General features: G+C 42.0%; 1 protein-coding gene across 1 annotated transcript in view; it reads right to left on the minus strand.

Moving 5' to 3' along the window:
• Positions 1-15,960: 15,960 nt before the first annotated feature.
• The window catches only part of LOC134646735 (NXPE family member 3-like), a 35,310-nt gene continuing 26,085 nt past the window's right edge, over positions 15,961-25,185 (minus strand). The window contains exons 6-7 of the mRNA XM_065469470.1: positions 16,610-16,816; positions 15,961-16,514 (exon numbers count right to left, since the gene is read on the minus strand). Coding sequence (XP_065325542.1) covers positions 15,961-16,514; positions 16,610-16,816 — 761 coding nt within the window. The remainder of the gene's footprint in view (positions 16,515-16,609; positions 16,817-25,185) is intronic.

A 25,185-nucleotide genomic window follows, 5' to 3' on the forward strand; every position in this document is an offset into this window, starting at 1 on the left:
AAAGCATACTTTCTGGAGATTAGTTGAACTAAATATTTTTTACATAATACCTCAGGATGAATTATTGACCACACATGTTTTCTTCTGAGAAAGTGCTCAGGCCCAGAAAAAAGGTCCCTCAGATCATCACGGGTCAATGTTAAAAGCATGCGCTCGTCAATGCTTGCAGCTAACAAAAAGACAAACACCAGTTAAACTGTGCAAGCACATAACTGCACAAACAAAACTGTTTATACATACATACATATATATATATATATATATATATATGAACAGATACACACAAATATATTATCAAATATAACCTTTAAGGACAGATACTGTTACATCATCCAGCTTCTCCATTGCTCAGTCACCTGCAAGACAAATGTTTACAATTAGTGTTATGTTAAAAACATTTGAAAAGTTGAATCTTAATTGAGTCCCATGAGAATCAAATTGATTCACGTCAAAGAATCGTTTTGATTGTTCAACATTTTTACCCTTTTTAAAACTATAATAGAAAAGAAATGTCCAGACAGCCAGGCTGAGGTCTGAAAGGGTTATACAATATTGCCCAGTGAACTTTTACTCACCCAGATTTGTGTCATTGAATTTCATCAATAAGATTATGCTGACTAGGGCTGCCACAAACGATTATTTTGATAGTCGACTAGTCACCGATTATTTTTGCGATTAGTCGACTAATCAGATCATGCATCCATTGGATGTAAAATGTACAGCTTATTGCACCAGCAGCATCTGCTCTTATATAACTATCATTAGCTTACAGCTTTAAGTGTTTAAGGTATGTGCTAACTAAAAATAAAGACAAGATGATAGTTTATTACATTTTAAAGAAATTTGCAGATTGCTCCTTGCTATCTAAAATATAACAGGACACCGGAGTATATTCTCGAGCATCTCACACTTCTAATAATCAGTTGTCTGCTTGACGTTTATTCAGCTGTGTAAAAACTATAACTTTAATCTCAGCCAAACCGATTTACTCAGGAACAAATAAAATACTGAAAAAAGCCAAACAATAACATTTTTAAGTTATTTAAGTGACTTATGTATCATGTTTCACCTGAGTAGTGAAAGACGGCGGTGGTTTTGAGAATGGTTTGCCCGGAGTCCGGTGTTCTCACAGGCTCTAGTGAGCGTTAAACCCCGGCTAGCTATCGAGCTAGTGGGTAACAGACGTCTCCGAAAATGTCGGAGCGCTTTTGAAAATATGTGGTGTCTTGATAAACTGTCCAGATATTTGAAGTTTACACAGCTACATTCTCGCCTGAAAATATGGTAAACGTTTATTTTGTGACCTAGAAAGAGTAATAAGAGAAATTTTAAAACTAACTAGCTGCCGCCATTTTTGGAAACTGAGCTAGGCCGCGCTATGAATTCTGGGATACAGCTTCTTCTTCTTCGGGGGTTTAACGGCAGCTGGCATCCTTCTACATGCAGTGCTGCCATCTTCTGTTTCAATTTTGAATCGATACACAGCGCTACTTGTTTTACCAACCAGCCTGATTCCTGAATAACACTGTTTTAAGCCCACTTTAATAAATCCAATTAATATCAAAATATTAATTTAAACCCACACCTTGTGAGGGAATTCAAGCAGCTAGTAAATCAGTCAAAGACAATTGGAAAACCCTGAATGTGGTTAATTAGCTCTCTTGCTAATTGAAAGAAATTCTCAGTGTGCCTATTAACTTAAGTTAATACAAACGGCTAACATTGCCCCTTATAAATAGCATAGCTAGGAATTCTCACAACATTACAGTAGATACTTCACTAAATGTTCTCTGAACCACATGCGAGGCTGCTAAGCTAACGCTAGCATCCGTTAGCATGCTACATTACTCCTTCCCGCGCTCAAATTAAATTTATTATTCTGTCTGCTTGACTTTAAAACAGTGATTAGACTACACACTACTTACATTCGAAAAATTAAAATTGCTTACCTCTCTTTCTTGACGAAGTTTTCTCTTATAGTTTTTCTTTCAATGCTCAGGTGCAGAAGATTCCTGTGACTCCAAATTCAAATGGAGTTAGGTAACAACTAACATGGAACATGAAGGGGGTGGACATCTCAATTTTTGCTTCTATATACAATTTAGTGATTTGTATTTTCATAAAACACAGTCAGTATGATAGGTAAATTTCTTCTTCATTGATTTAAAATAAATTCTTATAGGTGTTATTTCATTTTACCTTATTTGTGACCATTTTTTGTTTTTACAGCTACAGTTTGTAATACCCCCCTCCCCCCATGAACTTGGTATTTCCCAAACTAGCGCGGCAACAGCTCCACACTGCAACATATTTTCTGCTTGACTTTAGTCTACTACAATGGCCTGTTGGAGGTGTGTGATTTGCTTCGTCTTTGTGGCGTTGACATTGAAGTCTCTCTTAAGTCACATTAATACTGCACACAGTCGCAGTCCAGATTTCCGTGTCATTTGTGGAGTTGATGGATGCGCCGAGGATTACCGTGTTTTCAACTCGTTTTACCACCATCTCAGATGCACACATCCACAATACTTAGCCACTGGGAACCCGCCTACAGGATGGCTGACAGCTTCATCCGATGCAAATGTATTAGGAGGCGAAAATTTTGGTACAGCCATTTTTGCTGACTATACTGCCGAACCCAGACAAACTGTTAGCAATGGCAATGGCACTGAAGTAGAGCCACCACCACTAGACCCCCCAGTCACATTGGAGGTGTTGGAGGAGGAGCGACAGGAAAGTCAGAACGTGATGGAGCAAGACGCAGCTGAGCTTCAAACACCTCGTCAGAATCAGGTAATGTACTTTATGTGTTTCTGTGTGTACGCGCACGAATTTTTAAATGTATGTGTGTTGTTTAACCTTAACCAAGCACAGTTACCCCAATTCAGCTTCAGTAAAACCGTAGTAAAGCCTAACTAGAGAAAATGTACTCAGTTCAAGTAAAGGTTATAGTTTTAAAGTTATGTGTTTTCTAAGATAAACTACTTGATTAGAATATTTTAATAGGTATGAAGGCCAGTGCTGAATTTCAAATGCATGAATCCGTTGAAATTCAGGCTTGCACAACAATGTAGGCTTAGTTACCATACTTACACATAATAAATAACCTCATTATTTACCAGTGTTGTGTACCTGCCTTGGTTGTTGTTAGATGCTCCATGAACCAAGCAGCTTTCAAATTTTTCTTTCAGTTAACTTCAGAGTAGATTCCATAAAGATTGGTTAAGTTTCATTAAATAACTCTTAAATTGTTCATAACATTTGCAGCTTCATTAGCTATCCATTGTAGTAGGAATCTGTTAATAGCAAAAATGTACAACAGTTTGGAATATTTCTTTGTTTTGTTTTGCATCTGGTGGAATTTGAAACACATTCTGAGTGAGTCATTTTTCTTACACAATTGTTTTTCTTTTTGTCCTGTAGGGTAAAAGAGAAACTGTTGATCATGCCAGATGTGCAGCTGCATTTGCTATTGGTGTGCGGGAGCAATGCCACCTATCACAGGTAGTGCTTCATCTGATATTATGGGGGTGTCATTGTTAACTTGTTAAGTCTGGTTCAATGTAAGGCTGCAACTAATGATTTTTTTTCATAATCTGTCCACTATCTTTGCAATTAATTGATTGTTTTTTATCACTGGTTTTATTCAGCTATTACTTTCACCTATATAAGTTATTAAGAACAAATGTACATTACGAAGAAGTTAAGCACAAGAGTTGTGCAGTTCACTGCAATGTATGTAACTCTGGGCACACTCAAAAGTTTAAAATAGGCTTAACAGTGTAAAATATGTTCACTTTTAGGCATAAAAGACCAATGAAGTAGAATTACATAAAAAATAATAAATCAGGTAATCATTTGTTCCCTTTTTCTGTTGTAACCTTTCATGCTCCTCCATCTTGCTCGGTGCAATGTGTTTGTGCCAAGTGAGTCATGCATGTGGCATGTCATGAAAAACAATGCCAATTATTGGCTGATTTCTTCTTCTACTGCTCCACTGGTAAATTACAACATTATGTGGCTCATTAATTTGAGCTAAAGAAATAGAGTTGCATTTTGCTTCTGTTATATTTTCTGTTTACGTTTTCATGTCTCTGATGTGTTTTTTTTCCCCCATCAGAGGAGTGTTAACAACATTGTCCTTGGTGTCCAACAGTATCAAACAGCTCTTCTGACATCCTTGAGGGGAAAAATAAAGACCATCCTTGAAAGGCAGCCTGAGAGCAATGGAACTTTACAACAAGAAGTTCTTTCAACACTGGACAACTTTCAGGATCCCTTTCCCATATGTGCAGCTTCAAACCTACAGGACCGTGTAACACAGATGCATTTCAACCCTGTCACACCTGAGGAGATCATCATTTCCAAGTATGCCTGTAGAGTTAAAAAGGGAGAATCGAGAGTTCTTGCAATCAAAAACAAGTCTTTCTACTACATTCCTTTGATTGAAAGTTTGAAACAGCTATTATCCAATTCAAGACTATTTGACATGCTCAGTGCTGGACCTCAGAGTTGCCCCAACGCCAGTTTTTTGTATGACATTAATGATGGAATTATTTTCAAAACCCACCCACTGTTTTCAAAGAAGAACTCTGCTTTACAACTGATACTCTATTCTGATGAGATAGAAATGTGTAACCCCCTAGGCTCATGTGCGAGTGTAAATAAACTACTAATGTTTTATTACACCTTAGGCAACATAGACCCTAAGTTTAGATCAAAGTTGGCTTCCATCAGACTTCTCGCAATCGCAAAGTCTAGGGACATAGATGAGTGTGGGGTAGATATAATACTATGGAGAATCAATGAGGACTTGAAGTTACTGTACGATGGTGTTATGATTAACACTGTCAATGGGGAATTTTATTTAAATGGAGCAGTTGTTGCTGTGTGTGGAGACACTCTTGCCCAGCATGAGCTTGCAGGATTTAAGGAAGGAGTTGGTTTTGCGTATAGCAAATGTCGTCATTGTGAGTGTACTTTTGATGAAATGCAAGAAAATTTCAATGAACATAGTTTCACCAGACAGACATTGGACGGACACATTAGGCAGTGCATTGAAATAGAAAGGGCAACTACTGAATTTTTGAAATCCTCGCTCAAAACGACTTTTGGCATAAATAGACAAAGCAAATTAGTTGATTTCCCAGGTTTTAATCTCATAGAGCAGATGCCACAGGATATTATGCATGTAATTCTTGAAGGAGTGGCACCAATGGAAATTAAGTGTATGTTGAAATACCTTGTTTTATCTGGAAATTTGGAATTGGACTTGTTTAATTCTGCCATGCAGAACTTTCCTTTTTCATCAGTGGACATACGTGACAAGCCTTGACCAATTAGTATTGCTACTTTAGCTTCAAGTGACAACAGACTCAAACAATCCTCTGGACAAATGCTTATATTGATCAAGATTTTGCCATTCTTATTGTACAGTGTTGTAGAGAAAAATTCCTTTATCCAGTTTATTTTGGATTTAATTGAAATTGTTAAAATAGTTTTTGCCCCAGTTGTGTCTTTACAAACTGTGTCCAAACTAAAAAAAATGATAGAAGATCATCTTAAACAATTCAGGCAACTGTTCCCAGAAAAAAATGTAATCCCAAAGCAACATTACATGCTGCATCTTCCCTCTCAAATTATTGCCCTGGGACCTGTAATACGTCATATGTGCATGAGATTCGAGTCTAAAGACAGTTTTTTTAAACAATGTGTCATCCAAGTTAAACTTTAAGAATGTGTGCAAGTCTCTTGTAAACCACAATCAGCTGCTGGAGTGTTGCCAAAGTGAAGCAGGAACTGAGCATCCGATATTTGTAAATGAGAAAGAACTAGGTCCTATATCAGAGGTTGCTAATATGGACCATTTGCAATCAAAGGTTGTAGATTTTTGGGGATTGAAGATGCTATACATCATGCCGTTAGAGTAAAGTGGCTTATTTTACATGGAAACAAATACATCTGTGACAGGTCTCTTATACTCATTTCAGCAAATGGTTTAAACCCTATCTTTGGACTTGTACAAAACATTTTTATTGTTAATAGTGTACTTTATTGTTTTGAATACCAGGTGTATGAAACCTTGGGTTTCAACAAAGACTTTCTTGCCTATGAAATTGCAATTCCCAACCTTGCCCAAGCAACTGAACTGACTGATGTTGAAAACCTACTTGATTTTACGTCATATTACCCAGTCAATTTCAGAAACAGTGTCTATGTTATGACAAAATATAACCTTGAAGATGTCCTTTCTTTAAAAACCTGAAATAAATACCTTCCAATGAGTGACTTTCTTATTTCAAGGAAAAAGGTGAATGTTTCTTATTTTGAGATAATTTTTGTTTTACACTATCACTATTTACACACTAGCTATTTTTGCTTGAAATAAATGTAAAATGGTTCATTTTTAGATATACAGACTAAATAAGAAAAAAAGTAATATATACTTGAAACAAGTTTAATCATCTAACACATGAGACTGGAAACTAGCTTGTAATGTTCAAAACAAGATGGACAAGATAATCTGGCTAAATTTAAGACAATAAATCTTGTCAAGCTACAAGGAATTTGCAGTGTGTAAATAGTTGGTTTTTGTATTTTATAATTTATTTATTACATTTTATGTGGAGTGAATAAATAAAAGTATATTTACAATGGCCCCTAGAGACAAAGCACGTGCAAACGCCAAAACACAACTGAAGTGCTCCAGGATGCTAAGGGCAGTGTTGAGCTTTTGTTACCTAGTGGCTACACAAGCCAGGAAGTACCAACAATATATATTCAATTGTGTAATTTAAGTGATCTAGGTAGTTCTGTTTTGGAAGTTCAGTTAACGCTAGCAATGTGTTTTGGAGTTTGTACGTGCTTTGGAATTTGTACGTTTTGCGTCTCTAGGGCCCCCCAGAAATATTTATATATAAAAATACATAAAGAAAACCATGTTTTTTTACATTACTAATTCCTTTTGTGCATCATTTTATATTGTTGTTGATAATTAATTAAAGCAACAAAATAACCTGAAGAGCCGGTTGGGAGCCGAAAGAGCCGGCTCTTTTTAGTGAGCCGAGCCGAAAGAGCCGGTTTTCTAAAAAGAGCCGGAAATCCCATCAGTAGCACGCTCCACTTGACTGTCGCGTCTCTCACCCTCTCTGTTTTTCACATAATGATATTATCCTATATCCTCGCATGTGATTGGCCACAATATGGAGGGATTGGAGCAAAGCTGAGTCACTGTGTGAGAGCTGAGCAGCCAAAGGAAATTAAATGAGGAGCCGGCTCTCGCTCAATGGGAGTCAGTTCAATTCAATTCAATTCAATTTTATTTCTATAGCACCAAATCACAACAACAGTCGCCTCAAGGTGCTTTATATTGTACAGTAGATCGTACAATAATACATACAGAGAAAAACCCAACAATCATATGATCCCCTATGAGCCAGCACTTTGGCGATAGTGGGAAGGAAAAACTCCCTTTTAACAGGAAGAAACCTCCGGCAGAACCAGGCTCAGGGAGGGGCGGGGCCATCTGCTGCCACCGGTTGGGGTGAGAGAAGGAAGACAGGATAAAGACATGCTGTGGAAGAGAGACAGAGATTAATAACAGGTATGATTCAATGCAGAGAGGTCTATTAACACACAGTGAGTGAAGAAGGTGACTGTTTTTTGAGGCAGTAAAGTCGCTGGTGACCCGTTTTACAGACCATTGATTATGGTCCCAAGATATTTACATGATTGTACTTGCTCTATTTTCTGACCCTTAATTAAATATACAAAGATACAACGCTAGGCAGTATAATAATAATAACAACAACAATAATAATATAATAACTGAATGGTAAATGGCCTGTATTTGTATAGCGCTTTACTAGTCCCTAAGGACCCCAAAGCGCTTTACACAACCAGTCATCCACCCATTCACACACACTGGTGATGGCAAGCTACATTGTAGCCACAGCCACCCTGGGGCGCACTGACAGAGGCGAGGCTGCCGGACACTGGCGCCACCAGGCCCTCTGACCACCACCAGTAGGCAATGGGTGAAGTGTCTTGCCCAAGGACACAACGACCGAGACTGTCCAAGCTGGGGCTCGAACCGGCAACCTTCCGATTACAAGGCGAACTCCCAACTCTTGAGCCACGATCGCCCCAGTGAAATAAACTTGGGTATTGAAAGTATGACAGAGGTGGTCTGCATTGGGAAGCATTTAGGCTTGTTAGCAAGCAGAAATTGGATCAAATTAATCTGAATATGGAAGTTGATCATTTAAATTTCTCTTTATATTGTGCTATTTTATGGTCGGTGAACCAGTCTATACAGAAGAAAGGGGGTAAGATCAGTAAGAAGATGGTTCCACGGTGGACAAGAGAATGTGATGAAGCAAAGCTCGTAATAAAGCTTTTAAAAGGCTGTAAAGGAATCATGATTCTCAGAATCTTATTGAATATAAAAGGTCACAAGGCATTGTAAAAAGAGGAGTTAAGGAGTTTTGGAGATGTTTTTGTAATTCAGTGGGAACTGGGATTAACACAGTATGGATAATGATAAGAAGAATGGGTGGGATTAAAAGAGAATATGGGTATCCAATCTTAGCTGATGGTAAAGTAACAGTAGTAAAAGATGAAGAAAAAGCAGATCTGATGGCTAAAACCTGTGTTAAAAGATGACAACTGTGGCAGAGTGTTATAGGCATAGCCCTAAAGAATGTACCCTCATGGGCAGAGTAGCCCAGTTGTAAGCAGAGATGGGCAGTAATGTGTTACAAGTAATGTCTTACTGTAATCCGATTACTTTTTTCAAGTAATGAGTAAAGTAAGGGATTACTATTGCAAAAAAGGTAATTAGATTACTGTTACTTTCCCATAAGCACGCTGCGTTACTGCGTTACTAAAACTGTGATTTTTTTGCGAGAGTGTCTCATGACAATGACGTAAGCGAGTGTGACGTTCGTGGCAACAGCTGTGTGCAGATCAACAATGTAATATATCGAGTGCGGGAGAGAGTATGAGCGTGCAGCGTTTAAAGCGTGGAAGTACTGACCTTACTTTGAGTTTGATTCCGTAAAAAGTGACAAAAACATTAGCGTCCGCTGCTCACTGCGTGGGAGGAAACGTCTTTTTACAGCGAAAAAACCCCTTAACTTCCGAGCAAGCACCAATTACGCTACTACGGGAATGTGAAATTCACAGAGAAACTCCCAGATTCTTCCACTGACACGACCGTTGCGGCACACCTGTTTTCACCTAGTTTTCGGCTACGAGCCCGACACGAACCCGACGTATTAGCCAGAGGTCCATTTACTACGGTTCGGAGCCGCAGACCTCTTTTATATACGAATAGTTTTCTATACGAGATCGCTGCAAAAAGTGCAGCCTTACCTAATGTCCACCTACTGTTACTCATTTATATTAAGATTTAAACATCTAGTTGGTATTGGTATGGAGAGTAACCTTCAGTAATAGTAATAAATCACACAGCAATAGTACATTCATGTAGTTGTAAAAAGCACGATAATATATTAAGTAATCCAAAGTAGGGCTGGGCCATATTATACCGTTCACGGTAATACCGGTATAAAGTTCGGCAATGATAGGAAAATGAAATATCGCGATAGAATGTGGGCAAAATGCGTATGCGCAGTGCCTTTGTTTTCATACGCTCATACGCACATGGCAGAAAAAGTATGGCGGCAATGGAGGATGACACGGACGAAAGCGCATCTTTGAATGAAGCGGGTGAACCAGAATTGGTCAGTAAAAACGGTGCAACTTCGGTGGTGTGGAAGTGGTTTGGTTTTCGTCCATCGGATACCCACCAAAGCACAATATTTTGTAGAACGTGCAAGCAGGCCATCGTGGCGAAGGGAGGAAACACTACAAACCTATTTTATCATTTGAAGCAGAAGCACTTCTTGGAGTACAACAAAGCTGTTAAAGCACGCGAAGAGTTGTCTGCTTCAACTAGCGAGGTGGTGAGACCAAAGAAGATGACTCAACAAACAATCGACGTAGCTTTAAATAGCTGCACGCCTTATGACAAAAGTAACAAACGCTGGGGGGAACTAACTAATGCAGTGACACATTGTTTAGCCAGGGATATGATGCCTATTCAGAGTGTGGAAAGAGAAGGTTTCAAAAAGATGCTTAAAACGTTCAATCCACGCTACAAGCTACCCACAAAGAAATACTTCTCTAAAGTCGCCTTGCCTGCTTTATATGAAGAGATCCGCACTGAGGTGTCAAATGCATTATCTTCGGTGGAGTTTTTTGCGTCCACCACGGACATATGGTCAAGCCGAACATCAGACCCGTACATGAGTCTCACAATACATTACGTGGACAAAGACTGGAAACTACAAAACAAGTGCCTCGAAACAAGTTTTTTCCCCGAGGACCATACTGGGGAAAATATTGCCAGAGTCTTAAAAGAGTTCCTCAGCTCGTGGAATCTTCAGGAGGAAAAACACGAGTGTGTGACGACAGACAACGGGGCCAACATTGTGAAAGCCGTCGCACTCAACAACTGGACCAGACTTTCATGCTTCGGACATCGCCTGCACATTGCAATAGGTAAGTTATTATTATTATTTTTTTTGCAATAGGTAAGTTAATTATAACGCCAGATTAAGCACTTATTGTATTAGTTTAAATGATGGTAATAATACTGTTTGTGTTATTAATCTCTGAATGTGGGTGGTTGTACTGCAAGATATATATATGTATATGTGGGTAGATAGATAGATAGGTGTGTGTGTGTGTGTGTGTGTGTGTGTGTGTGTGTGTAAATAATTGTGTGTTATACAAAAACTGAAATGTCACACATTCCACACCGCATTAATATTGCTGTTGAGTAATGAACTGTGTTTCAATTGAAGATATGCGTAGCTTATTTGTGAGGTTAAAAATGTGTAGATAGCATGTAGAATTGTTGTAGAGAAATTGACACTGCCCTGGATGTAATAAAGGCCTGACTGTGTCATAAATTTAGGAGTAGATTTCTAGGAGGCCCTCCCCCACTTTGAACTGTGAAAGTAAGACAAAGAGAAGTTACTGCTGAATGGAAATTCCCCAGGGGACACCTGGGTGGGGGTCTCAACATTTGTAACTGGATAACTGTGGTCTGGAAGGGAGATGGACTTTTATGACCCCCAGGAAGTCACAGACACACACACACACACACACACAGTGCTTTAACTGTTACAGCTCCCACACCCACATGCACACTCACTCACGTGCACACACATACACACAGGTACGCGCATACAGTCACTCACGTGCACTCACATAGACACACGGGTACGCGCACACACAGGCACTCACGTGCTCGTGCATACACACAGACATAGAGTTTGCAGCACACCATGGGGGTTTTATGATGGGGTCACTTCTATAAAGCTGGCTGTAACTAACAAAGTAGTGAAGATTTTGCAGAGGGACACCGGCCTCGTCTTCCCTTCTAGAAGAATGCATGCTTAAATGAAGATGAATAAAGGTTTTGTGAAATAACTACTGAGTTCCGGTGCCGTCTCTGGATGCCTTGAGGAATAAAAGAACCAGGGTGAAACTGATTTTTCAACACCTTTTAAATGTATGTCTTTTAGAAAGAAGTGTGAAGGACCCAAGGATCGAACGAGCAGTTGGAGTGGGAAAGAAGATTGTTGCTGCTTTTGGCCACAGCTGGAAGCGCCAGCGAGCTCTGCAGGCTGCCCAAAAGGAACTGGGCTTACCAGAACACAAACTCATAACTGAATGTTGCACTCGTTGGGGTTCAAAGCAGAGAATGATCCAACGGCTGCTGGAACAAGAAAAAGCTATAACACAGGTTTTAGCTGCTGATAAAACCACAAGGCGCCTCATGTTGACATGGCAAGACATTGAAGTGCTTGACTCGGTCAGCACTGCATTGAGTCCACTCTTAGAGTTTACAGATGCTTTCTCTGCTGAAGAGTATGTAACAATTTCATGTGTTAAGCCTGTTCTTCAGATGTTTAACAATGACATGTTAAAAGTAAAAGAAGGTGACACTGAGCTGACCAAAGACATCAAAACAGCAATACTTGACTACATGAACAAAAGCTACAAAGACAGTGTCACAGAGAGGCTTGTTAACATGGCTTCTTTCCTTGATCCACGGTTTCATACAGAATATTTCAGTGAGAGTGAAAGCGAAGCCATCAAAGTTCAAGTCATGAGTGAACTAGAGCATCTTGTCCCACACTAGGGTAGCACAGCCACAGGTTTTTCAGAAACACCTCAATCATCTACTGGTGACCAAACAAGTCAGGGAGCTGTTAAAAAGCAAAAGAAGAGTCTCTGGAGTTTTTTGAAGGGACCAGTTAGTGGCAAGATAGAGGTAACTGCAGAGAGGTTATCATCTGAACTGAGCAGTTATGTGAATAGTTCACCAGACAGTGAGTGTGATCCTCTTTTGTGGTGGAAAGTTCACACAGTAAACTTTCCCCACATCAGCAGATTAGCTAGGAAATACCTCTGCATTCCAGCAACTAGCTCTGCATCTGAAAGGTTGTTCAGCACAGGTGGAAATGTTGTAACTTGTCAAAGGTCCTCCCTTAAGCCCGCATCTGTGAACATGTTAGTGTTTCTGACAGAGAATCTTAAAACTTGAAATGTAGAAAAACTTCCAGGAGCAGTAGCATAATTTATCTATGTTTTTGTTTGTTTTGTTTTTACTCAAGAGTTTGTGCAATATTATTATTTGACTTATTGATTTTGCACACTGCACTTTTGTTGCAAAGCACCTCTTAAGTTTTGTGGATATACATGATTATGGATAGCCATGTATATAACAGGATAACCACTGTTGAATTTTGTGTGGCTGTAATGCACGTTAAAATAAACAGCTGCTTGTTTAAACAAAAACAAATTGATGGGTTTTTTTTCCACTAATAAAGTTGAAGAGTTGTATTTTGTTTTGCGTCAATTATATCGTCAGTTATATCGTTATCGCAAATTTTCAAATCTATATCGTGATAAATATTTTTGGCCATATCGCCCTGCCCTAATCCAAAGTATTCAGAATACGTTACTCTCACTGAGTAACGTAACGGAATACGTTACAAAATACATTTTGGGGCATGTAATCTGTAATCTGTAGTGGAATACATTTTAAAAGTAACCTTCCCAACACTGATAATCGGTGACACTGGGGAGCCCATGGCACACCCATGGGACATCCTAAATATATCTTTTGTCCTCCAAAGATTTATCTCAATCCAGACTTTGGCAAACACATACCAAGTTTTGGGCTGACAGCCCTTTGGGAGTCTTTTTTTGTTACAAAAATAACATTTTATGCCTGACACTGTTTGTGTTTCTTGTAGATTCAACTGAAGAAGTGGGAACAAATTATGTTTTTGCAACAGGAAAACATTTGAAATTCTTCTTTAGCTTGTTGTATTTTTTCTGTTTGCTCTGTCACCTGAAGCGTTTGCTGAAAATGAAATGTTGGATTTCTTTCTTGAAAAAAATAATACAAATGCAAACTGTTAGGTTGAAATTGTTAAATGTTGTCATTGTTTTACTTAAATTTGTAAGCCTTGCCTTAAACTGCATGATCAAAGACATTCTTCTGTTTCTGTTCCCCTGCTAACAGCAAAACTGATTCTCCTGTGTGGCATCTCCCAGTGCCCTCTACTGGTGGGCAAAGTGCTAATAGCACTCACAGCCCTTTGAAAATAAAACAAAAATCAAATGATTTTTTTGTTGTTGTTTTTTTCAAAAGCATTTTTATTTATTTAACTTCAGGTCTCCCAATAAGTGACAAGCTAGTGAAACAATAATCAGTGTGTATATGTATACTTTTTAATTCATTAACTCAAATCAAACCCCAGAAATTATTCATGCACCACAGTCACAGGACCCTTTTCAAATACAAATTAGCTAGTTCAGTGAATGGTAAAAAACTTCCCTTTGGTTTTCCAAGCAATCTGCAATGTAAAAACAAAACAAGAAAGTCTGCAAGGTATTTTCAAACAAGGAATTACAAAATTTTGCAAAATAAAGAAACAAATTGAAGGCTGGCATTCAACTATAATAACCAGCTAGATGGACAGCACCAGAGCTATGTTGATTGCTCACAGCCTGTGAAAGACTGACTGATGTAATTGGTTGACCTGCTCAAATATAATTACATAAAATCACACTTAGAGACAGCATAATGGCGTCGTTGCCCACCTCTCAATTTTAAATACATGTAGACATTGAGGGCTAGCAGGAGGGGCTATATGCTTACCTGCTGCTCTGGCAGGTGGCTCCATGCCCTCCTGGGTTTTAAATGCACCTTAGAACACACATACATCAACAGTACATATGAGCGGGTGGAGGGAGGTTTGGAGTCTTCCTACACCCCCATTCTCTGCGGCCTGCTGGAGCAGGGGGGCTAGGAGGAGGAGTTGGCCGTCCGACTGGGGTCTGGTGTATGGGGCCTCCCTGCTGCTGCGGAGTCGGGGCGGTCTGCTTCTCCCCACCGCAGGGAAAAGGGTTACACCACCTGGGTCTGGGTGCAGTTTCCCCCTCCAGGGGCAAGGGTACCTAGACTCGGGGCTTAGAGTACGCTTGGGGAGTGTGATTGTGTGTACAGCGTCTCTCTATGTCTGTCTCCACGTTGGGTGAGTGTTGAGCAATTGTATATGAGAGCATGAGGGTGGGAATGGATGTTTGTATCTGTGTGTGCCTGTTTGTCTGTGTCTATATGTCAGGTTGGGTATCAGACGCCACCTCTCTGAGGACATCTCAGGCCCTCCAAGGTTTGGAGGCCCATCTCCCCCCACCACTTCCCCTGCCGGTGGCGGACGCCCTCAGACATCGGTGCGTTGGTGGTTCTCTGTCTCCGGGGGTGGGCGCCCAGGTACCCACCGGCTCACTCCTTGGCGGCTGCTTATTGGGGCCTGGAGCCTGGGGCTCGCTCGGGCCACTTTGGGGATGGGGTGCCCTCGGCCTCACGGCCCGGGGCTCGGCCACTCAGGCACAGCTGGCTGCCGGCGGAGCTCACGGGCACGTCACTGCAACCCCCCCTGGCTTCTGCTCCGCGGCTGCTGAGTGACCCCTCATCTGGGACTCTCCTCAGCTCTTTCTGGGATAGTGGCGCGGCTGCCCCTCTGTTGGTCTTCCTTGGTCTCTTGTGTTCTGGGGGCCTCTGGATGTCTGGAGTCTTGATCTCCTCCATACCTGCTTCATGCCCTGGAGGATGGGACTGTGGCCCCCCACACCCTCTAGCAGATCATTACATGAAGGAACCTTTTAAAAACAAGCGCGTTCATGCTCACCGGTGTACACACGGGTGATCACACACACAAATTACACCCTTTTTGGCTCCTACCTCAAAGCACACTGTGCGCTGTCGATCTCACGTGCTGCACAATAATGTTTAATATTTAGTATTTACTGTCATATTCTCATATATCATTGTGATCTTGTTTATTACTCTCGTTTTCTTCTGCTTGCTTTCTTTTTTCTTTCTCAACAGGTGATCCAGGTGATCGATATATGTATTTTTTGTCTGCTTATTCTGTTGGTTTTTGTTTTTTGCCCTTTTTCCCCGTCCCTCTTCTCAGGTTTTTTTCTTTCCCTCTTTCTTTCTCCACATTCTCTCCTCCAGTCAAGTCTGTCCCGTATTCAGCAAGTGAAAATAAAATAAACAATAAAAAGTTGAATCAAATGGACCATTACGGCAAGGCTGGGATGGTCCATTTGGTAAAGTAAATCCGTTGGGCATCTTTCTTCGCCTTTAGACAATAATTCTGATGGCAAAAGAACCAAACGGGACAGGTTAAAAAAAAAAAAAAAAAAAAAAAAAAAAAAAAAGAGACAGCATAATTTGTCAGGTGCTTCCTCTCTTAAGAACACATTGGAACATTTGCACCCCCCCCCCCCCCCCCGTTTCAAATGTATTATTGTCGTAATAACACGAAAGTTATTAAGATTATGTGCCTCCATAATCTGCCCCTATTCAACCTTTTGAGGACAGATGTAGGATAAAAGAACATTAATCATGTTCTTGATAATTGGAGGTTGAGGGTGCATGTTGTGTGGCAGGTGGTGGGCCAGAACCATCTCCCAGGCATCGACCAGATGGACATTGAAGCCTTTGAACACAGCCTTGAGTACCTTTAGCCGCTGAAAAGTGTACCAGTCGCTGTTGACAAATGCACCAGAGGGTGTAAAAGATTTGGGATTTCCAGTCCGAATGACAACCACAGTGCCTGGAGCCCTGGACAGTAGCCTTACCACTGCCCTGCGGATGGACATCAGTCGGCGGATGTAGAACTCAATAGGGAAATTGTCAAAGTGTGCCCAAATGCCAAAAACTACTACAGTGTTACTACCTCCAACCACATTGTCCAACTCATTGGCAATATAGTGCAGCTCCACGGATGGGACATTGACAGTACGCAGAGGAGGACCGTGGGCGCGGTGCGTCACAAAGATATTGTTTGCATAGTCCAGCGCCATTAAAGGTCCGATAGACTTGGGGCTATGCAGGTTAAACTCCTTTAGATCTAAAAGAATTCCAAAAGGAATACGTTAAGCTACATAAATAAAATAGGGTGAATAACATAATGTTGGTCTACAGAAGGGTTTGCAGAGAAGCTACCTGGTAGTGATGCATTAAGGTACTCAAACCACTGCCTCATTGTGGAGTCTCCATACATATGGACCACCTTTCCTTTCAGACACTGAGTGATGGCTGAGGAAGTGTTGAACTGATGAACTGTGGTGCCATCTAGTGCTCGCCACACACCCTGGTAGTAATAGCCAGAGGGTTCAGACTCCCCACTGCTGCTGCTCACCTCTGACTGACCTGGTAAGCAGGAAAACAAATAATTGTGTGTGTTTTTAACTTAAAATGAAATACCAAAACAAAACCTTTCTTTAATCTGTCTGTAGCAATCAAACCCAAGTCAAATTCTTAAAAATGTATTGCTTAATTTTTCTAATTTTGATTTCATAAAACATCTGGTCAATGGAGTGTTCTACTCTTACTCAAATAAATGGGTTTTGACATCTACTGTTTACATTCTCCAACAGATCAATATAAATGTACTTAACTAGTGATTTGCAGAACATTACATGTACAATTAAGTTGAACAATTAAAACCTACAGCACGAATCAGCAGGGGATAATAATTTTGTTGTGTTTAAGTTAAACTTATCAAATGCATGAATGTATTTCAAAAGCTGAAAAAAGCTTAACAAAGAAGCTTTACACTTGGAAAGCCTGACACAGCATTGCACCAGTTCAGCTGTTGTATGGCAGGTGTGATGTGATCAAAAGTTCTTGTAACCAGGCCACAATAATCGTTAACATGATTTAAATTTGGTCAAATTTGCTTGAAAATTGGTCTTTTGCTTGTAAGAGTGGTTTACTGAATAACACTCTTTGGCATCAAACTCTGATCATCACTGGAGCATTTTTAAAAAACTTTTTGAGACACAAGTAAAAATTACAGAAGATTATCTACTGAATGAATAGGTACTGGTTCAAATCCAGGAGCCAGGACATGGGCCCATCCTCCTGCAGGCCCACAACCCACTGGAGGCACTGTAGGGGTCGTGTGCACTGTGTGCCGGGCGGCAGCCAGGAGCGGAGGCCTCGGCGGACTGATCCCCGGCTACCAAGACTGGCAATTGGGACATGGCATGTCACCTCTCTGGTGGGGAAGGAGCCTGAGTTAGTGTGTGAGGTTGAGAGGTACCGGCTAGATATAGTCGAGCTCAACTCAACGCACCGCTTGGGTTCTGGAATCAGTCTTCTGGAGAGGGGCTGGACTCTGTCTCAGGCCATAACGAACACCATGTTGGAACATAAAAGTGCCCATAAGTGCACGTGGCACCAGGACGCTCTAGGCCGCAGGTCGATGATGGATTTTGTAATCATATCACCAGACCTGTGGCCATATGTTCTGGACTCTCGGGTAACCCTCACTATAGTGAGGGTGTGCTGGGAACGCCTAGTAGAGGCCCCAGTCCATGAGATCTTCAATGGATACCTCTGGCAGAGCTTCAACAGCATTCCAAGGGAGACTGGGGACATTAAGTCTGCATAGACCATGTTCAGCACCTCCATTGCTGAACCTGCTGCACTGAGCTCCGGCCACAAGGTGGTTAGTGCCTGTTGTAGTGGTAACCCCTTAACCAAATGATGGACACCAGAGGTGAATGGAGCCACCGGGCTGAAGAAGGAGTCCTATCAGGTTTGGTTAGCCTGTTGGACTTTGGAGGCAGCTGATAGGTACCGACATGCCAAGCAGAATGCACCTCAGGCAGTGGCTGAGGCAAAAACTTGGGTGTGGGAGGAGTTCGAAGAGGACATGGAAAAAGACTTTTGGACTCCCTCAAAGAGATTTTCGCAAACCGTCAGGTGACTCAGGAGGGGAAAGCAGTGCTCTACCTGTACTGTGTATAGTGCCAGTGGAGCGCTGCTGACTTCGACTGAGAAAATTGTCGGGCGGTGAAAGGAATACTTCGAGGACCTGCTTAATCCCACTTTCACATCTTTGTGGAGGAAACAGAGTCTTGGGATGAAGGGAATGACCTGCCAATCTCTGGCGGCGAGGTCACTGAAGCAGTTAAACAACTCCTTGGTGGCAGCACCCCTTGCTGTTAATAAGGTCCGCTCTAAGTTGGTGAAGGCCCTGGATGTTGTAGGGCTGTCCTGGCCGACATGCCTCTACAATGTTGCCCGGAATTCAGGGGTGGTACCACTGGACTGGCAGACTGGGTTGGTCGTCCCCATTTTTAGAAAGGGGGACCGGAGGGCGTGTTCCAACTACGAGGGGATCACACTCCTTGGCCTCCCTGGGAAAATCTATGCCAGGGTGCTGGAAAGGAGAGTCTGTCTGTTAGTCAAACCTCGGATACAGGAGGAACAATGCAGTTTTCGTCCTGGTCGTGGACACCGGATCAGCTCTTTATCCTCGCGAGGATACTTGAGGGTGCATGGGAGTTTGCCCTACCAGTCTACATATGTTTTGTGGACTTGGACATGGCATTCGACTCGGGGTGTCCTTTGGGAGGTGGAGGACTTTTACTTAGGTGGACTCAGAATCTCATCGCAGATGATGTGGTTCTATTGGCCTCATTGGCTTATGGCCTCCAGCTCGCACTGGAACGGTTTGCAGCCGAGTGTGAAGCGGCGGGAATGAGGATCAGCACCTCCAAATCTGAGGCCATGGTTCTCAGTCGGAAAAGGTTGGTGTGCTATTAAATTCAGTTCTTTGTATTCTTTTAATGGTGAAGAAAGACACGGCTCAAAGTGGTCTAACTCAAAAAATTATCTTTAATTTTACATTTTCCGGAAAATGGAGACTGAGCACAGAGACACCAGCTCAAGTCTGAATGTGTTAGCAGCCAGTCTGGTTATATTTCTGCAGCACGTCACACACACCGTTTACTCAGTTCCTCTTTTCTTTGTGTCAAATTTCCGGTGCAGCTTTGCACTAACTTCCTCTTTCTAAAGTCTGTTGCCAGGGCAACGTGTCACCCTTAACCTAGTTCTTGTCTCGTCTGGGTCTAGTTTATAAAAGCATACATAAAACAATGTAATCAGCAAATAAGCACTAAGAATATATATTAAATCCATGACAGTGCCCACACTGGGTTGGGGATGAGTTCCTGCCCCAAGTGGAGGAGTTTAAGTATCTTGGGGTCTTTTTCCTTAGTGCTGGGAGAAGGGAGCCAGAGATCGACAGAGAGATTGGTGCTGCGGCTGCAGTGATGTGGACGCTGCACCAGTCCGTTGTGGTGAAGAGAGACTGAGGGTAAAAGCGAAGCTCTCAATTTACCGGTCGATCTACGTCCCTACCCTCACCTGTGGTCATGAGCTGTGGGTAGTGACCGCAAGAACGAGATCGTGGATAAAAGCAGCGGAAAAGGACTTCCTTCAAAGGGTGGCTTGCTTTCCCTTAGAGATAGGACAGGGTGAGAAGTTCGGCCACTCGTGAGGGGCTCAGAGTAGATGTGGAGTAGCCGCTGCTCCTCCACATCGAAAGGAGCCAGTTGAGGTGGTTTGGGTAGAAGGATCCCTCCTGGGCGCCTCCTGGGTGAGGTATTCCAGGCATGTCCCACCCGGAGGAGGCCCCGGGGCAGACCCAGGACATGCTGGAGAGATTATATCTCTCGGCTGGCCTGGGAACGCCTTGGTGTTCCCTCGGACAAGCTAGAGGAGGTGGTTGGGGAGAGAGAGCGGTCTGGGCTTCTCTGCTTAGGCTGCTGCCCCCACGACAAGGTGCCAGATAAGCAGAAGAAGATGGATGGATGAAATGACAGTCATAGCACAAATTGACAAGCATAAAATAGTATGTTTGTACCAGTACGTTGTTTTCTAAAGACCTTTGAGCTTCAACTTAACAAATCTCAGCATAGTGTGCAAAGAAAGTGGCAGGCCTGAAAATAATCAATAAAATATCTATAGCTAGCTGTCCTTAAGAAACAGGGAAAAACATCCAGCAAAGGACCCAGACCCAGAAACTGAGATTGCATCTGGCCCTTCAGTTGATCAATCTACTGTTTGCTAAAGCCTCATCAAAATAGTCCTAATGGAAGACTTATCATCAAGGAACTATTTTTATGATAGGGAAACACAAAAACACAAAAAAACATAATCAGATTTTAAACCACAATGCAATACCATCTGGGAAGCATCTGATTGCCAACAATTTCCTTTTTCACCATAGCAATTACCCCAAACACTGCCAGTGCAGTCAACGCATACCTGGATAGAAAATAAAACAAAACACACACAATGGAACAATAGCATTCATAAATAGGGATGGGAACTGAGAACTTTCTCTTGTACATGTTGCAGGTACAGGGCTAGACAGGGAGACGTGGCTTGTCATTCCTGAATGCTCCGCCATTATTTATTCCACTTCATACTCATGCACTATTTTTTTCACCTTTTAGTATACAACTCTTTGTTTACTTTTTCCAAACATATCTCACATAAAGAATGGCATAATCATCACCATCTTGATATGTGCACTGAATTTGAGTAAACACTTTATGGCAAAAAACAAGCAAGTATAACAATACACGATAAAGGTGGAGCCATTCGGCAACATTACAAAACGTTGAAGGTGTGTGTTGAGTATTGCAGCATCGACAGCGATCAACTCGAAGGAGAAAATGACGGAGGCAAAAATGTCCTTAACAATTTGGGAACTTTATTGAACCCGCGGCAAAACCTTTCTCCTGGGTGCCATTTTGTTGGGGGTACACTTCTTATTTTTGGGGCGTGACAACGCAGCATAGCGCCCTTACAACAAACAGTGCCTCCTTGTGGTGACAACCAAAACACCGTCTCTGTCAAACATACTGTACAACATGAGTACATACAATGAATATCTTAACACCCCCTCTTGTACTCAGGTTGCTGGAATCTAAAGAAAAGTTGTACAATAAACAATTGTACACTCTACCACACTTCCTTTTTCTTTTTCTCTCTCTTTTTTTTCCTTTTAAGTACCAAACATAACGTCAGCAAACTTTGCAAGTTTTGGCTTAGAAACAGGTTTGGTCATAACATCTGCAACCATTTCTTCAGTAGTGCAATATAACAGACACATTTTCCCTTCATTTACAATGGACCTTACAAAATGATATTTAATGTCCACATGTTTGCACCTCTGTCGGCTCACAGGGTTTTTAGCCAGGGTAATTGTTTCCTGGTTGTCCTCGTACACTATTGTTTGAGTGTATTTGTAGTCGTCTATACCTTTCAAAAGCTGTTCTAAATATATACACTCTTGCATAGTGGAAGCCAGAGCCATATACTCTGTTTCACAGGTAGAGAGCGCCACAGTGGGCTGTTTCTTGGTCTTCCATGAAACTAAAGAACTGTTGTTACATAGATGTACACAGTAACCAGTAGTGCTGCGTCTGTCGGCGGTGTCACCTGCCCAGTCAGCATCACTGTAGGCCACTAGACCCAAATTTTCATCTGTGTTTCTCCTAAAACACAACTTCTTGTCTTTGGACCCTTTGAGATATCTCAACACACGTTTCACAGTTCCCCACTGTTCTTCTGTAGGCTCATGGAAATGTTGTGATAACTTGCTTACCACAAAACTCAGGTCAGGACGGGTACCTGATGCGAGGTATATAAGGCTGCCTACAGCCTCTCTATACATCCTCACATCTCTCATCGTAGTAGCACCTTCTGTGTAACACAACTTGTGATCACAGGGAGTTTCTCTGGGTTTACAGTTCTGCATGTTAAACCTCATCAGTATCTTGTTGACATATGTTTCTTGTGACATTGTTACACATCCATCAGACTGAGTGAAATCAATACCCAGAAAATGCTTAAGTCTGCCCAAGTCTTTCATCTTAAATTTGACTGAAAGCATTTCTTTCACATCCTTCATTACCTTTTCATTGCCAGCAGCAATTATCAGGTCGTCCACCCAGATGATCATAATCACCATGCCATGTTTTGTCTCTTTGGTATAAACACAGTGGTCTGCTGGGTTTTGCCTGAAACTGTTCACTGTTAGGTATTCATGCAAGATCTTATTCCGGTTACGACCAGATTGTTTTAACCCATACAAGGATTTTTGTAATCTACAGACTAACCCTTCTCCCTCTTCATAACCTTCTGGCTGATCAATGTAGATTTCATAATCAATGGGAGCGTGTAAATACGCTGTCTTCACATCCATTTGATGAAGTAACAGGTTCTCCTGTGCTGCTTTCTGTAACAAAACTCTTATGCTGGTTAAGTTGGCTGTTGGTGAGAATGTCTCTCCATAATCTATCCCCAGCTGTTGGCTGTAACCCTTGGCTACGAACCTTGCCTTGTATTTGTCGTTTCCCTCAATGTCACTCTTAACAGAATAAACCCACTTCCCCCCCACTGTTTTCTTACCCTTTGGCAAGGTGGTTAGGGTGAAAGTGTCATTTTCCCGTAACGAGTGAATTTCTTCATCCATGGCTTTGATCCAGTTCTTTGAGTTAGCTGATTCTATGGCTTCCTTAAATGTGTTTGGGACACCACACACTGCCCTGTAGCAGTAGTCTATGGTAGTGTGGATCTCATCGCTGCCACTGTTGGCAGCTACAAAGTCATTTAAATGTCCCGGTTTTCTTCTCTCCCTAATAGGATACCTTTTGTTGACAGATCCATCACTTGCCACACTTGAGCCTTTTCGTTCACGCTCATCAGATATACCACTTTGTGGACTTTTGTCCGTCACAATAGGTTCTGAAACCTCCTCATTGTCCTTGTCACCTTTCTCTGAAGGTCTGTTAGCCATAGGCTGTCTTACTCTGCTACAGTCATCATTTAGTTCTCCCTCATCTGTCTGCGTTTGTCTTTCTACATTTACTTTGCTCACAAACTTAACAAGTCTATGTTTCTGAACTTTCTCTGTTTCGGGGTGGTAAACTAAGTAGGCGGGACTGTTCTTATCATAACCTACAAAGAAACCTTGGTCACATTTTGAATCAAGTTTCCCCTTGTCCTGTTTGTATGCATAGCACACAGACCCAAATTTCTGCATCCTTGACAAGTCTGGCTTTTTACCTGTCAGCATTTGGTAGGGCGTTTTCCCTGTTCGCTTATTAAAGCACCTGTTCCGTGTTACAGCAGCAGTTTGAATGGCATAGTTCCATAGGCATTTCGGTAGCTGACTCTCAATTAGCATGCACTTGCCCATCTCGAAAAGAGTACGCCACCCCCTCTCGGCTGTACCGTTCTGATGGGGTGAGTACGGGGCTGATGTCTCATGCTTAATGCCATTTTTTCTTAACAGGATTTGGAAATCTCTGCATGTGAACTCTGTCCCATTGTCTGATCTAATGCATTTTACATGGTGCAACATCCGCTAGAAATTTCTCTGTTGCCTGCACTGTATCAGTTTTCGTCTTCAGGAAATATACGAACACTGAGTTTGAATAATCATCAGTGAATGACTGCACATATTTGTACCCATCAATAGATTCAGTGGCTATCGGACCTGCTAAATCTGTGTGTACCATTTGTAAAGGAGCCTCTGCTCTTGTATCAGGATCTCTGTTTCGGGTTTGTGCAAACTTTCCCTGGATACACACTTCACATTCCTGGTCAGGTCTATCAGTTCTCCCCTTAATCTGCATACCGTTAACCACACCCTGCAATCTTACTACATCTTCATAGTTGCAATGACCTAATATCTCATGCCATGCCTGTATGTCATGACAGGTGTTACACTCATCATTACCCTCAACTGCAGTCTGCAAATAGTACAACTTGCTATACACATGAATGTTAAAGTTAGTACCGTCTTTGTGGGTCAACATGTCCTGCCCTTGTTTAAAGGTGACTGTTGCTCCTAATGCAGTGGCTGATTTTACGGAGAATATGTTCTGGGGGTATGATGGAATAAACAGTGCATCTTTCAGCGTTGCTTTGCGTCGCTGGCCTGTATTGTCAATCAGGAACACCTCTGCGTCCCCCCTCTGTTGGGCGATGCCTCTGCACTGGGTACCGTCTGCCAGTTCCACGCTGTGTGACTTCGCGTTGTCGAAGCTCTTGAACTTGGCGATGTCATTAATGATGTGTGAGGTAGCCCCAGTGTCGACCAACAGGTCTTTCTCCTCAATGCTGTATGCTGACTGCTGGACTTTGATGTCTGCGCCCTTAATCCTGAAGGCATAATCCGGCGTTTCTGCTTTGGATCCGTTGCCGCTCTCATCTGCGACCTTCCGCGCGCCATCTTGTTTGTCTTTATGTCTACATGTGGTATCACTGTATGTGTTGCTTTTGCAATGCCTACACCACGTCCTCCGTCTGCACACTTTTGCTCGGTGGCCTTTTAGTCCACACTTGAAACACACAATGTCCACATCGCTCTTATATCTGCATTGTGCGCTGGATCTCGTGTGCTCACGCCCGGTTCTTACTCCTGTTTTCATTACGTTGTCGCTACACTCCGATGCGCTTGACTTTTCGGTGTCTTCGAAACTCCGTAGCTTTGTTTTGAACTCAGCAAATGTCATATCGTCTTTAGCGTGGGTAACGTGTATTGCAAATGGTTTAAAACTTTCAGGTAGTCCTTTTAAAACCATAGCAATCAATAATCCATCACCTAAAGTCTCACCTGCATTGCGCAGTGCTGTAATGGCGGCCTCTGCTCTGATGACATAGTCTGTGACAGTCTCTTCCCTCTTTTTCTGAAGCGATGTCAGCAT

This window comes from Pelmatolapia mariae, linkage group LG17 (assembly GCF_036321145.2).
Source record: "Pelmatolapia mariae isolate MD_Pm_ZW linkage group LG17, Pm_UMD_F_2, whole genome shotgun sequence".
Lineage (NCBI taxonomy): Eukaryota > Metazoa > Chordata > Actinopteri > Cichliformes > Cichlidae > Pelmatolapia > Pelmatolapia mariae.